Source organism: Nyctibius grandis, chromosome 12, assembly GCF_013368605.1.
Source record: "Nyctibius grandis isolate bNycGra1 chromosome 12, bNycGra1.pri, whole genome shotgun sequence".
Taxonomy (NCBI): Eukaryota; Metazoa; Chordata; class Aves; order Nyctibiiformes; family Nyctibiidae; genus Nyctibius; species Nyctibius grandis.
Genome location: NC_090669.1, coordinates 22,186,676 through 22,200,561, shown reverse-complemented (window position 1 = coordinate 22,200,561; position 13,886 = coordinate 22,186,676). Strand labels below are relative to the sequence as shown.

At 44.6% G+C, this 13,886-nt stretch overlaps 1 protein-coding gene across 3 annotated transcripts in view; it reads left to right on the top strand.

Moving 5' to 3' along the window:
• Positions 1 to 13,886, top strand: part of FANCA (FA complementation group A) — a 34,631-nt gene that overhangs the window by 14,299 nt on the left and 6,446 nt on the right. For all 3 annotated transcript variants that reach the window (XM_068411371.1, XM_068411370.1, XM_068411369.1), the window contains exons 16-35: positions 96 to 191; positions 277 to 336; positions 1,718 to 1,806; positions 2,219 to 2,279; positions 2,377 to 2,426; positions 3,445 to 3,521; positions 4,963 to 5,067; positions 5,637 to 5,779; positions 6,234 to 6,304; positions 7,745 to 7,844; positions 8,643 to 8,842; positions 9,268 to 9,364; positions 9,599 to 9,775; positions 10,793 to 10,866; positions 11,329 to 11,457; positions 11,930 to 11,987; positions 12,237 to 12,403; positions 12,700 to 12,805; positions 13,075 to 13,134; positions 13,485 to 13,589. In XM_068411371.1, the coding sequence (XP_068267472.1) occupies positions 96 to 191; positions 277 to 336; positions 1,718 to 1,806; positions 2,219 to 2,279; positions 2,377 to 2,426; positions 3,445 to 3,521; positions 4,963 to 5,067; positions 5,637 to 5,779; positions 6,234 to 6,304; positions 7,745 to 7,844; positions 8,643 to 8,842; positions 9,268 to 9,364; positions 9,599 to 9,775; positions 10,793 to 10,866; positions 11,329 to 11,457; positions 11,930 to 11,987; positions 12,237 to 12,403; positions 12,700 to 12,805; positions 13,075 to 13,134; positions 13,485 to 13,589 (2,025 nt within the window). The remainder of the gene's footprint in view (positions 1 to 95; positions 192 to 276; positions 337 to 1,717; positions 1,807 to 2,218; positions 2,280 to 2,376; positions 2,427 to 3,444; positions 3,522 to 4,962; positions 5,068 to 5,636; positions 5,780 to 6,233; positions 6,305 to 7,744; positions 7,845 to 8,642; positions 8,843 to 9,267; positions 9,365 to 9,598; positions 9,776 to 10,792; positions 10,867 to 11,328; positions 11,458 to 11,929; positions 11,988 to 12,236; positions 12,404 to 12,699; positions 12,806 to 13,074; positions 13,135 to 13,484; positions 13,590 to 13,886) is intronic.

Here is a 13,886-nt window from a genome sequence, read left to right as displayed (position 1 = left end):
GGAATATTTGAGGTAAATGACTGTGAACATTAACCAGAATTTTAGACTAATTTCCTCTAAAAATAACAAATCTTGTTTTGAATGTCCCATTTCAGGTCCATATAATGTACCCACCTTTTGTGCCAACAAAACATCGCTCTATTCTCTTGGAGTACATCGCTCTGGCTAAAACCAGGCTGGCCGACCTCAAGGTTAGTAAAATTTGCCTCTTTGAAAAGAGTTCTGTCAAAATCCTGGCTGTGTTGTGACCACGTGCATCTCTCTAACATCACACAGGTTGCTATAGAAGATATGGGGCTCTATGAAGACTTGTCTTCCACAGCTGAAGCTGTGCAGGTACGGCCAGTCTGTCCAACAGCCTTCTCATCAGTCATGGCCCTTTTCCTCTGGAGAAGAGCTTCTTAAAGCTTCTCCAGCTTTAAGACGGAGGGGTTAGTGGCCAGAAATATGCAGATTCTTCCCAGATTTCATGAAAACTAGTCTTACACAAGGGACAAACAGACTGTGATGAGTGTTCTGTGATGAGGCTGCAGAGGAACGCAGCAATTAGCCAGCCAGCTACTGGCCAAGCAGCACCTACATTAGCCAGCCAGTCAGCACCTGCTGTTTGAAGCAGGAAAATGCTGGCTCCCTCTTACCCATCCTGTACTGTGGGGTATAGAAAATAAATGGAAGATTCTGTGGGGGAGGATTTAAGGGACAAAGGGAGATCTACTGGTGTTGTATGGTGTGGGGATGCAGAGCACAGGTTTGCAGGAACTGGGGCTGCGTTAGCTCTGCTGATTGACCATCTTGTACAACGGTGACACTTCCCTCGATGGATTTGCTGCCAATGATTTGATCACATAGGAAAGCATTTTATATATATATCTTGATTCTTTTCAGTATAGCATGTCATCTATTTGGTGTTGTATTCAAAGTCTTCATATTTAAAGGAGATTTGGGGAGGGAATCTGCAGTTTCACACTGTGGTTCATGATAAGTTCTGGGTAACAACAGTGATTGATAACAAAGCATTTGGCTCTATTGCTCCTTCCTATATATTGATCACAAGTATGGCAGTCTTGGGGGCCTCATTTATACAGGCAGTCAACTGGAGTACGTGAAATACAGGCTGGTGACAGGGTAGTTGAAGCTACTGCAATGAAATCTAGTCCTGTGATGAACTGAAAGTCGAAGTGAAGACTTCATTTAATTTCTTCCAAGTCTGATCTGTTGTTCCATTGAGAAACTGGCCTGGGTTGTTGCAGTCTTAAGATGTTTTGTGGCTTGAACAAGGCGGCAGTCCCTCTGCCTGGAGCGTAGTAGCACAGGCTGGAAGCCAAGATTATGGGTCTTATGAACAAAAATAGAATAACAATAAACCAAATTCAGAACAGGCAAGATACTGTCCCTGTGGGGGACAATTGAATAAACGACGTGATGTGAAGCAGGAGTATCTGCTGCAGGTGGTGTGTGCAGAAGGACACAGACCTTTGGGCTGCCCCTGAATAGCTGTTTTAAATAACAGCCTTGCAAGGCAGGCTGGTGTTCAGGCCCTGTCTCTGTCCTGCAGTCTTACTCTGCGTATCAGGTACTTCTTGTTATTCGATTGCGTTTGTTCAGCTGCTTCCCTTCGCAGCAGACAACTGTTACTAACCCTGAAAGAACAAGCAGGAAGATTATAGTCACCCTTGATTCCTCACATCATTCTCTCATTGTTATTTGCGTGAGCCAGCCCCAGGGCCAGGCGCTTCGTGACGTTGAGAAGGCCCTTCAGATATTTGAAAACACAAGGAAGATCCCAACGTCTGTGATAGAAGCCAGGTACCGTGTGCTTTTCAACTCCTCTTGGTTTTAGCTGTAATAATAATACAAGCCAAGTCCAAATCAAAATAACAAAACAAGAAAAATTGAGAATGTGAGCAAAGGAGGTTTGGGGAAATTCTTTCTGTGTTATCCGCTTCCTCAACAGTCGTCTAAGTAGAGGCTATTTTGTGCGGAGAGTGAAAAGGCATAAGCACAGCTGCAAGAGAAGTCCACAATTGTTAAATAAATAAAAAGCAAAATTAAAGAAATTAATAAGTATTGGCTAATCTGGGCTTGATTTATCTGTGGCTATTCCTGTTTCCATGAATATTTCTTATTTGCAGGAGCCAGATGAATTCTTGAGGTAATGCCATGGCACTTTGCAGCTCTGGTACTGTTAATATTTTGTTCTGTTTCTTTTCTGTCTCAGTATTTTCAGGCGACCATATTATACTTCCTGGTTTCTTCCTGCTTTGCTCAGGCCACGTGTGGTTAGTATTTGTTTTCAGCTTTTTTTTGATCCTCCCCTTTAGATGTGTGTTTGTAGACAGGTAATTTGTGCCTAACCTGCCTGCTCTTCTGTTGCAGCTCCCTAGAACCCCAGATGTGCGCATGGCTTTTATCAACTCTTTAAAGAGGTATTGAGATTTCCTGGTGTTATTTTCTGGAGTTCTGGACTTTCTCTTCAGAACATTTGACTTTACATCAGATTACTGGAGGCTTTGACACCTTGCTTGAGTGTTGGCTAACCCTTGGCAGGGCTTTGTGGCCAGGCTTGTGGCTTGCAGGTTGTGGATGAGGTAACTTATCTCTGTAGGTGAATGTCTTCAGTTCAGTAATTAGTTCTCTAGCCACTGTGAAACCATTATCTAGGAGTCCCATGCAGCCCTCTGACTGCAGGCCATGGATATTTTTATGCAAAGTTGGGAGGATGCTCTTTGGGAGAGGGTATGGGAGAAGGGGGAGATGAAATTTAAAGTCTCAGGAGAATGCAGCCTGTCTCAGAACTCAAGCTTGTCCTGTAAGCGTGTTTAAAAGTGCTTTCCTGCATTGCAGAAACAACTTGATTTTAAACCCAGCAATCCCTCTGTAACCTCTCATGAAGAAAAAACGTTCACGACGCTGCGTACAGATGAGGCGTTTGGTCCTGCCTTGTTATTCCAGTCTGACTCTCAAAAAAGACTGCATCATTTTTTAAAATTAAAGTTGTGAGAGAAGCAGCTGAGTTCTAGGGATCCTCATGTAACAGGTTTAATACTGAGTGCCTACGCAGCAAGTGTTGGAGGTCAAGCTTTGGTCTCCCTCACATTAGTGTTTTAGATGTGGGAATGCTGCATGTCACATTGCTTACACCCTTATGTGACCTTAGACACGTACTATATATGACATAGCTATTAATACATGCATTAATAATATATATACAGTATTTTTGTGTCGTGTGTGTTACCCATGTGTAATACTTGCTATGAAAGCCTTGGGTATAAATTTCTGGCCCTCGTGTCAGATGATGATTAAAAAATGCTTCAGATGCTCTGTATGCTTTGGACCCTCTGTAATTACATTTCATAGCATATCTGCTGTTTATGCTTATATTTAATAAAGCTGAAGTTTGAATGGGGTTATGTGGTATAATAAATGCTTTTTTTTTTATTTTAGAGCTGATAAAATACCCTCAAACTTGTACTCCACATACATGCAAGCCTGTCGTGATGTGAAAGAGAAAATGTTACAAGGTAAAAAATAGAACATTTACTTATGGATCAGTTTGAATAAAAGTTAATATTTCCATTGACGCCCTCCTGAATTGAAAACTTTCAAAAAGTTACAGCTGATTAGGTCTTTAATCTAGATGTAAAGATGTGTATGTCCTTTATGTCTTACTAAGGTGTTAAATAGTTACTCTCGTAATGGCTTTCTCTGCCTGTCCTGCTCGGGTGGGATTTTTGCAGACTGTGCAGAGCTCTGTGCTGAGGCTGCAGCTGCTGCCTGACTGAAATCAAGCTCAAATTCATCTCCATGAATCAGCGTTTGCAGCTCGAATGCTTCTGGGCTCCAGCTAGCCTGGGGTGTGAACCTGCTGCGTTGATCCCTTGTGGAATAGCGCTTGTGCTGTCTGAACTCGCCATCACCCCCTTTAAGGGGGATCCTCTACATGTGTTTGGGTGGGGAGGCCCCACTAGTTTCAGGTCCCATCACTGCAGCCACGTTACTGGTGCAGCGTGTATCATGTAATAGATATTTAATGAATCTCCTATCTCTTTCAGCAAGAGGGTGTTTCAAACGCATCTTAAAACGGACAACATCCTCACCACAGGTTTATATGAGATGAAAAAGTCAGGCTAGTGAGCAGGGGTTGTTCCTGGAGTGTGGTGGAGATCAGTGTACTCTGTGTACAGAGGCAGATCTGTAACTGGCTCCTGCTCAGGGCACTTGGGGCATTTGAAGCTCTCTGGAGATGCTGTAGCTCCAGAGGTGTGACCACACAGGCCTGGGGAACCGCAGATGTGCAGGAGTCGGGCTGTGGAGGCTGTCCTGGCAACTGGCAGGGATGCAGGATCCCTGCCTGCTGGGATGGGCTGGATCCCAGGGGGCAGCCAGAGCTCTGCAGGAGGCCTGCAATTACCAGTGAGTTCTAGTGGCACAGCCTCAGCCATGTCCCCTGCATCCTGCTTGGCCTCATCTCCATCCCCTGCATCCTCATCCCCTCCCCTGCATCCTCATCCATCCCTGGGGCTCTTGCACAGAGACTGGATTTAGGGCAGGGCTGAGCACTGCTCAGCTCTAAGCCTGCCCTGCTCACTCTTGCACATGAAGGTGACTCAGCAGTCTCCTAACACCTCGTTGCTTTACAGTGTGTTTGTAACAAGTATTAATTTTAACCTTTGTTAGTGACTTTTCTTGTTCATGGTCGAGTTGGTTCTGGCCCACGTACAAGACGCCGCTGCTGTCTGACAAACCTACTGGGTGGCTTTTGGGGCCGTGCTGTGGCAGCTTGTTGCTGGTGGCACTCTCTTTCTAGTGGTAAAAGGAATTTCCTTTTATTTCTTGTTTTAAACAAAAACCAGAATGGAGTAAGACAGAACATCCGTAGATGTTGCATGGTGTTGGGCTAGAGGAGAAGCTGATGATAATTAAGTAAGGATAATGTGTTGCATTTCTCTCTTGCTTGTCTAGATGCATCAAAAGTAGAGACCAGCCATTCCAAAGAGCCTGTTGAGCAGCTGAAGGCTGAACTGGCTGCACTAAGGATGCTGACTGTGGACCAGGCTAAATATGAAGGTATGCAGGAGGGCAGGTTATAACTACCCATGACTGACTGTTACAAAAGCTGCGTTAATAAAACGTGGCTAATGCTAGCCAAAGCAACAGCATTGCTTACTGGCCACTGGTACCTGAAGGTGGTAATCTTTCAGATCTGTATAATCCTTCCAGCTATGAATATATATATATATTTTAATGTCTGACGTATTTCCCGTGCCTGAGTTTGGAACTTCAGGTCTACATCTTTGTGATGATCCCTTGGTTGCCAAGATGGGCAGCCCCATTCCTGGGGCTTGCCTGGTGACTTGGGCCCCCTCTTGAAGGCTGTGTCCTTTCTGGTGTGAAAAACTATTCTTGATGGGCGTGGGTAATGGGACTGGGGAAAAGTAATGCTGTCTTCTCAAATGAAGATGATGATTACTGTGTTCCTGCTAATGTTTTTTGCTCATTAAGGCTTTTCATAACATCCTTTGGGCTCTGATCAACTGAAGTATATATTTCACTTGTTCTTCTTCCTGCTGTGTGGAGTTGTAAATCTTTCATGCCTTCTGTTCTGGTTCTCCTCTTGTCCTGTCACCTTCCTGCAGATGTGCCAGCACAGATCGCCGTGATTTCGGACAGACTCACAAGCGTCTTGGGCCACAGCAGTGATGAGAACGAAGCTGCTACTTTGAATTCTCCAATCCAAGTTGACATTTCTGCCCCCAGGCTGGACCACGGCCATCAGAGTGTGAGTACCATCTGGCTTGGGGTGAGAAACAGTGGGGCTGAGCAGGTAAAAATGCATCTGGGTAGTATGAAAGGTTGCTTTGTCTGGGGAGAACAGGAAATACACTTCTCCTTTTGTCTACCTTGTGCACAGACTATTCATATGGTTTAACCTCCTGGAAGTCATTGGGTGTCTGGTGGCGAGATCTAGAGATATATTCTATCAGAGCAGCCCTGTGATGAGCTAGGCTTTCTTCACCAGGCTCCTCTAGATGTTTGTTGTGTGCTGGGATCGTTCCTGGGCCGGTATGGGCTTAACTTTCCATCTCTTCTTAGTGCCAGTGGATCTGTACAACTTGCAGTGAATGTCATGAACCAATTTGTCTCCTTGTTTTAGTGTCAGGAAATACACGGCAGAAAAGTGGATCTAGATATCCAGCCCGACAAGTAGGAATTAGCAGTGTCTCTTATTCCAGGTTGTTGATCTTCTGCTGACATCGTTCTGCCAAAACCTAATAGCTGCTTCCTATTTTAACCCTCCTGACAGGTAAGATGCGAGTAAAAGAGTAGGGAAATCAAAACTGGCGAATACACTGAAATTCCAGCACTTGTCCAGGGGTTAGGAGGGACTCTGGGTTGTTCATCCCCACTGCACCAGGCTGGCACTTGCAGGCTGCTTTATTCTGAGTTTCTGTAATCTAAGAACTAATGTGCTTTGATGTATATATGTAAATAAAATATGTTTCTCCTCTGTTGTTACTGATCCCTTCAGAAAAAGGTGGAATTTGGCTCTGCTTTGTGCTCTGTGGCAACGTATAAAAACTTTCCACAAATACCACGTGCTCAGGTTGGCGTTTTCAGCTCAGGGGTGGGGAATGAAGCAGATTCTTTTTGTCCAGGAATTACTTGCTGGCTGACACTAAACATCAGGAGAGGACCATGTTGGTCTTTTGACAGTGAGCACTGATGTCTTAGGGGTGTCTTTCAGTGCTTTTGCAGATCCAGGCACCTCAACCTTCATCCCTAATGCCATATCTAATATAAAATGAGTGAGGCATAACATCTAACACTGCAGGCACAGGAAGAGCAGCATGGTACATCATCTCTCTACCTCCTGTACCCTCTTCCCCCTGGAAGTGACTCTGATTCTGGCCTGTGTGAGGGGGGAGAGGTAGCACTGCTCCACCACTGGACGGACTCTGTTAGTAGCCATGTCCTGCATGATGCAGCAGAAGTCTGTAAACATTATGGTCAACATTTCACTGGAAAATTGCTTTGTTGAAAAATACCAACGCACTGACAAGCTGCCTGTGGTGCCAGCTGCTGACGGTGCTAACAAGGTGGCTGCCTCTCTGGAGTGCAGCGTGCTTTGGCAGCCAGTGCATCTGTCCCTCTCTTTTACACTGTTTTGCCCTGGAGCAGATGACTCTGTATTGAAAACCTGTGCTGAAAAGTAGCTGTGATAAACAAGAGCATCCCAGGAAATTGTTTCTAAACCCAACTCCCCATCGGATCTCCCCTGAGGATGTCTTTTTCTGTCAGCTGGGTAGGAATGCCAGTAGGAAGGTCACTCCTTTGTTTTGTAACAGAAGCTTGTCCTATTAATTCCTTTTTTGCTCTTGCTTTGGTTTTTGATCCCATTTATTGCTCTGCCTCTGTTTACCTTGCCTCTCCATCTGAAAAAATAGCTGTCTGTGCCCCAGGCAGCTCCCTCCTCTCCTTGTTGTCACCTCTGAACCTCTTTGACTGTGTATTATCCAGCATTTGAGGCAGAGCACTGGTGGAGTTCATGTCTTTGTAGGGGTCCTCTGTTCAGATGCTCCAAAAATGACACTTCCTTTGAGCCTATAAATGCAGTGATAATTGTCCTGTACTTACAGACAAGTACGGCTCAGGTTCATTGTGTCTGAGCATTTTTAAATACCTCTTCCTGTATCGGGGATAAAAAGCAGCAGTAAAATGCACATGTGGTTTTTACCTTCTGCAGGCAGGGACCATGTCTCTCCTTGTTTGTGAAGATGATGTGTGGACACAGGAAACTCTTACCTGCGCTTCTGGGCAGGCTCTGCCAGCTTCTTTATCATCAGGTTAGTTTTCCAACCACGAATCATATGGTTATAGCGTGCTGAAGGCTATCCTACCTCCATTTCCTGAGCTGTGGGGCATGCACCTGTCTGGACTGCACTGTGGAGGGACTTCACTAGCTTTCAAGCTTCCAAAAAAATCTCATTTCAGTCAAGTAGTGTGGACATGCTCTCAGGAATGTGAGCTGAATGTTTTCCTACAGAAATACTACTGCAGAAGGTTAATGCATTCTGAGATACATTTTAACAGAAGCTAAAATAAGCAAGTTTGTGAACAGAGCCAAAAGAAAAATAGTAGAATGCTTCATTCCTAAGCTTTGACATTGAATAATTCAGTTGTACACCCCTTTTAAAAATAAAAGACCCCCAAATCTGGGGTGCAGCAGTGTATGGTTTTCTTTTAAAGAACTGCTGGTTGTATTTCCTTTGCCCCATGATGTTGCAAGGGTGAAATTAAAAGGCTGATAGACTAGATGAGCTGTCCTAAACGCTAAAAAGCCTTGAGAGTCTCAGATTTTGCTGGGCTGAATGTACAGCTGGTTGCTTCAAGTTACTGCGTTACAGAAACAAATTTTGCTGCGGGTTGACCAAAGGTAGCTGCACAATTTCAAGGAAGGAAGAATGTGTTTTATGTAACTGGTGCATCTCATCTGCTAAATTGATATTGCTGCACTAATTAGTCAATGGGGAGAAGCAATGTTCTGCTACTCGATTAATTCTGAGGTTTTTTTCTGAGAAAGGTTGTTTTGTTACAAATGAAATGTCTCTCTCTTCAGTTATTTACTTATGTTTGGCTTGCAGGGCCCTTCCCTGAACGATGCTCATATTTTAGGACTAGCAGCTTTTGTGATCCACTTAAGTGAATCCAGAGCTTTAATTCCTGAAGTGGAAGCCAATTTTGGGATTTCTCAGCTTGTTCCTGAAAAGGTCCTTTCTGTTTCTGAGTACTGGAACCGCTTGCTAGTGTGCAGGACAGCAGAGTCGTTTGCCTTCTGCATGAGGTGAGATCATGCATCTGCCACCTCCTTGCTTCCCTGGGTGGTGGGTTTAGGTGTGCCACAGGATGGGTGCTGGTAAAGCTCCCATGCCGCCACGGAGGATTTCCAGAGCATCTGTAGGTGTTTGTGCTGCACAGAGGTGCTGCACAGAGCAACAGGTTGATGGTGATCCCGCGTGAAACAGCGTCCTGATGATTGTCCTGCCTGCTGGCTGGGTGCTCTCAAAGGTTGTAGTTTAGTCTCTGGTTCTGAAATTTGTGCCATTAACGTACTTGGGGTTGGGAGCACATAAACAGAAGTGGTCCCAAAAGCAAATGGGTTTGGCACATGTTGGTTAAAAGCATTTTTAACACTCAGTCTTTTTTTTGAGTTTGGATTCTCATGATTGACCCAACCAGGTAATGGAATTCCTTCTTGTTCTCTCTCAGGTTTTGCACTGCAGCAGCATCTTATCTTATGTGCAAGTTTCCATCCTACTCCCATGAAGACCTGTGTGCCTTGCTTCCTCCTAACCTTGTTAAAAAGGTAAAAGGAAAAAAGTGTTGCTACTACTTATGAGAAAGGCCAGTCTCAGTTCAGTTTCCCGCTGCAGACTCCTGTGCAACTATAACTTGTACAAAGGAAAGTATATAAAAATGCATCTTTGTACCCTCCCATCTTGTGTATTTGCTTGTTTGGCAGCTTCACACAACCAGAGGTTGCACTGGGCCTTTTTTTTTTGTGGTGGAAAAGTGCAGGGTTGTTATGCCTTTGTTTTAGCTGCAGCACATCGTGCCACGGCTGTGCTTGGAAGCTCGGGGGATCCTGCGTGAGGAGGGTAAAACTGACCTAAGCTGGAGTTCCCTGTCATGCCCCTCTCTAAACTACAGAAGAGCCAGCCTCTGTTTGTGGAAGCAAGCACGCTTTCAAGAGCTCTTGAAAGAAAAAGCATTCCAGGTATAAATCTTTTCCGTGACTTACGTTCATCCTGTAATTCTCATTTTTCAGATCTGCCCTTTGCAATTTCCTTATTGGTGATAAAAAGCTTCTTGTAAAACCTTAACGCCTGGAAAGCTGGTCTGACAGTTGGAAGGTGTCATGTGTGCTAGGTGATGTGCTCAGTGTTATTTGTAGATGATAAGGTAGAAATAGAAAACTAGAGGTAAAGCTTTGGTGTCCTGCTTATTGCAAAAGCAGAAGGCTTGACGAGATAGACCTTATCTGTAAGAAAATTATCAGGAACTGCAGAGAAAAGACTTGTCCATAATCTTAGCTTCCTGCTGTGAAGTGATGGTGAGTCAAATAACTGAAAATACTTGTTGCTTTTTTTGGAGCTTTGTCTAAATGTCGCTGTTCTCCTCAACCACCTGTCTTGGGTTGTTTGGCTCTGCCTTGCTGTGAGGCAGGTTAACGTCTCGGGTGTTCTCTTTATACCATCCTTGCAGTGCATCTGATTTGACAGCGTTTCTTTTTAACCTAGTTCATATAAAACCAGTTTGTCTTTGTGCAGAGGAGTTGTCGTGTTACTAGAATGACTGCTGTGCTTGGCTAGCTTGGTGTACAAAGCTAAAACACCTTTGCATTATAACCCTTCTTTGATGCCTACACCAGTCTGTCTGACTACGGTGCTTTGTTCATTTCAGCATTTATTTCTAATAACGTACGTTGGTATCTAGACTTTAAGATGAGCATGTTTGGAAATGTCAAAGGGGTGGGTGGGTGTGAGAGATGCTTTATAGGCTTGCTTCCAGTACATTTTTGAATGCCAGTGGGGTTTTGGTTTAGATTTCTTGCAAGGGAAACCATACAGGAACTTCCTTGGGTTGATGTTTCCTGTTTCATATCTCTTATCTGCATGGGATCGTGTCTGGGTGTGGGTGAAGGTGGGTTTTATGGTGGGAAGAAGGTGGCTGTTCTGCACAAGTTCCTTGCCTTGCAGGTCTGCCCTCTTACCTAAAGCGTTGCTTTTCCCAGTTGTCTTTCAGGGAGTGGCTGCTGTTGGAGCTGGAGGTGTACCCCGAAAAGGATATTCTCTCTGCTTCAGAAAGGTAAGTGCAGAGGGGCTCTGTTGAACAGGGAATAGTTCAAGAGACTTTCCCACACAAATTAAGAAAAAGCATTGAAGATCAGGAAGTTAACAACAAAAGTAAATAAACAAGCTGCTGCGAGACACAAATGCCTGTTGACTACTAGGGTTTGCCCAGAGTTCAAGCAGTGCTAGAATGAGGCACGTGTTTTAACTTGAGGAAGTTCACCAGGATAACCTCTGGCCTGTGTGTGCAGTCCTTCCAAATAACTTTTAACAAAACCTCCCCATTTCTGGAAGCAAGAGATGGCTGATACCAGGACATGTGGTGGTGGCTTGTGCGTAGCTCTTCTTAAACCTGCACTGATGTGGGTGCTTGGGTCATTCTGCTTCACTTGGTGCGTGAACTTCCTTTCACGTTAAGGGAAGGGCACCATTAAAACACCACGATAGATTTCCTCTCTTCTCCTTTTCCATATTGCAGGCAGGATTTCCATTACTGGGCCATCTATCAATGGTATCTTCCTGCACCTTCTGCTTCTGGTGGCTGCGATGGAGACCTGGAGAAGGCGTGTGGCATTATCATCAACACCATTCTGGATTCCTCACAGAGGTATTCGGTATTGTGACGTGCACTTCTGCAGAAGGAATGGTTCTGCTAATGACATTGCAAGCTAGGAGCTGTGAGCTTGGGCCTTAGTGGGGCTGTGGAAGCGGTTCTCTTCTCACTGGTCTGGCTGGGAGGTGGCTCTGCATGACTCACCAGTCTTTGCATAAGAATCTTGCTTTAGGTGACAGGGGTCTGGGGCTGAAGTCACAGATAGTCCCTAGTCTGTCTGTCTTTTTTAATTTGAATTTGTTTTCAGATTTGTTCGGCCAGACGAGCATCAGTGCCCCTGAGGAAGTGGCTGAAGCTGGAAAATAAGGAGGGAGGGTTAGAGGAGGGTTGCTGTCTCACCTAGAGCTTACTGAAGGAACATAAATGTTAGAGCTTTATGTTCATCCGAAGCCATTTGACTTTGTTTGAATTGTGTTATCCTCCTGGGCTAACAAGGTTACTTACCTGGTGTGTTTCTTAATTTCAGGTTGGACCTGGGTAGCACAAAGATGTCCATCAATCCTGATATTCTCTGCAAGCTGCAGGTGATTTCAGACTCTGATGTGTATCTGGATGTTCAATCCTTGAATTTGACCAGTCAAAGTATTTCCTAATACCTTGGTGCATGTAAGGCTGACATTTGTTTCTCAGATGTGAGGAGGGGCATGGAGATTGAGAGAGAGATGTTTTTCTTATTGATCTCTCTGTATTACTTCAGAGAAACACAGAGGGTTTGAATGCAAACTAGTGTGTACCGCTGACAAACACTGTTTTTCCCCCACCTCCCTGTGTAGGAGATGGTGCTGGAGCTGGGGTGTAGGCGAAAGCTGCTCTCTGGCTGCTTGGATGCCCAGAGACACTTCTTGTTTGAGATTCTCCAGGAAAGACTGAAAGACAGAAACCACAGCTCTGCTTTGGGGGAGCAGTTATGGAGGCAGCAGGAGCTGCTGCTGCAGAGAAGGTAATTGCGTTGTTAAATTACTCTATTTGCTGCTGTAACCTAGGTGTGTGTTTCCATTTTTGAGCCACTGATAGTACCTTTGGAAGTGGTCTGTGTACATCTCTTTGAAATGCAGGTTCTTTTCTGGGCAGCTGGAAAAATTCCTTGTGCAGTTTCTGTCAGCATGTTTGAGATCTCTCACGTATGACCCACTCTCACACTTCCCTCAGTATCAAAGGCACGTGCCCTGAGAGTGTGGAGTCTGATTCTCTTCTTGATGGTAACCTCAGTTGTGTTTTTATTCTTCCCTGCCCAAGGATTCTGATAGGGCTCCCTGCATCCACTCTGATCACGACTTGTCGAAAAGGAAAGAAAACCATGTTGGACTGTGAAGACTTCTTTCATTTTGTAAACTCGGAGCTGGTATGTGTCGTTAGCCAAATGATAATTTCTTGTTGGTAAATGTTCTAGAAAAAACCTTTGGGTTTAGGACAGGAGTTAAAATGCAGCCAAACTTGAAACAAGTGTTGCTTTATATAGAAATGAAGTTTCTGCATTCTGAGCTGGTACTCAGGATCTCACAGAGTGATTTCGTGTTATCTGAGTCCTCTTGTGCCAGACACCCAAAATGTTTAAAGAAAATCATAAATCAAAAGGGAAGGAATTAATTTTTCTTTCTCTCCTTCCCACAGAAGAACGTCTGTTCCAGAGGGTATGCGCTCTCCTACGACATCACTGCTCACTTCTTCAGGGTAACTGCTAGCTGGAGTAGACTTTTTTTTTTTTACCAGGACACCTGACTATATGCTATTCTTAACGATGAGATGTGCTGTTTGCACCCTTGTCTTGAGAATTATTGGTATAAATTCCGAAAAGAAGAGCAGTAATCCACCAAAGTGAAGAGAAGTAGTGGTAGAGGTTGACTTTAATACAGTAGAGCCAAGCTGGTGGGGGAAGGTGAAGCTGCTGGGCACATGTTTCTTTTGCTGGGCCATGCTGACCCCTACAGTTATCTTTGATTAGTTTACACATGGCTTGGTGAGGTACTTCAAAGCAGTGAAGACAGATGGTTGCAGTCATCTTGTGATTTATCCTCTTCCAGGGCCTGCTTAACGCCAGCTTGGACTGTGAGGAGCCAGCAGAAGGGGTCAACGATGTTCTAACAGCATGTCAAACCCAGTGTCCCATTGTGCTTTTCTCCACAGCGGTAACTTCATATTTCATCTTAAGAGTGCTAGAGGAAAATTTAGTACCGGTTCAGAGCGTTTGTTTTAAACTTCATTTAATATAGACTAAGTGTGGGGGTAGTAATTCTTAACGCCTTTGGAAAGATTGCAGTGTTTTAGTGCCCCTGGTGTCACTGATCTCAGCTCTGGGCACGCAGCCCTGCTTTTGGAGTGTCACTATAGAAGTGGAACAGAGGCTGTTTGAGGGTGAGAAGCTGGGAGACTCGTCCTGGTTTCAGATGCACTAGAGAGGGGCTGGTTGGTATGTGCCAAGCAAC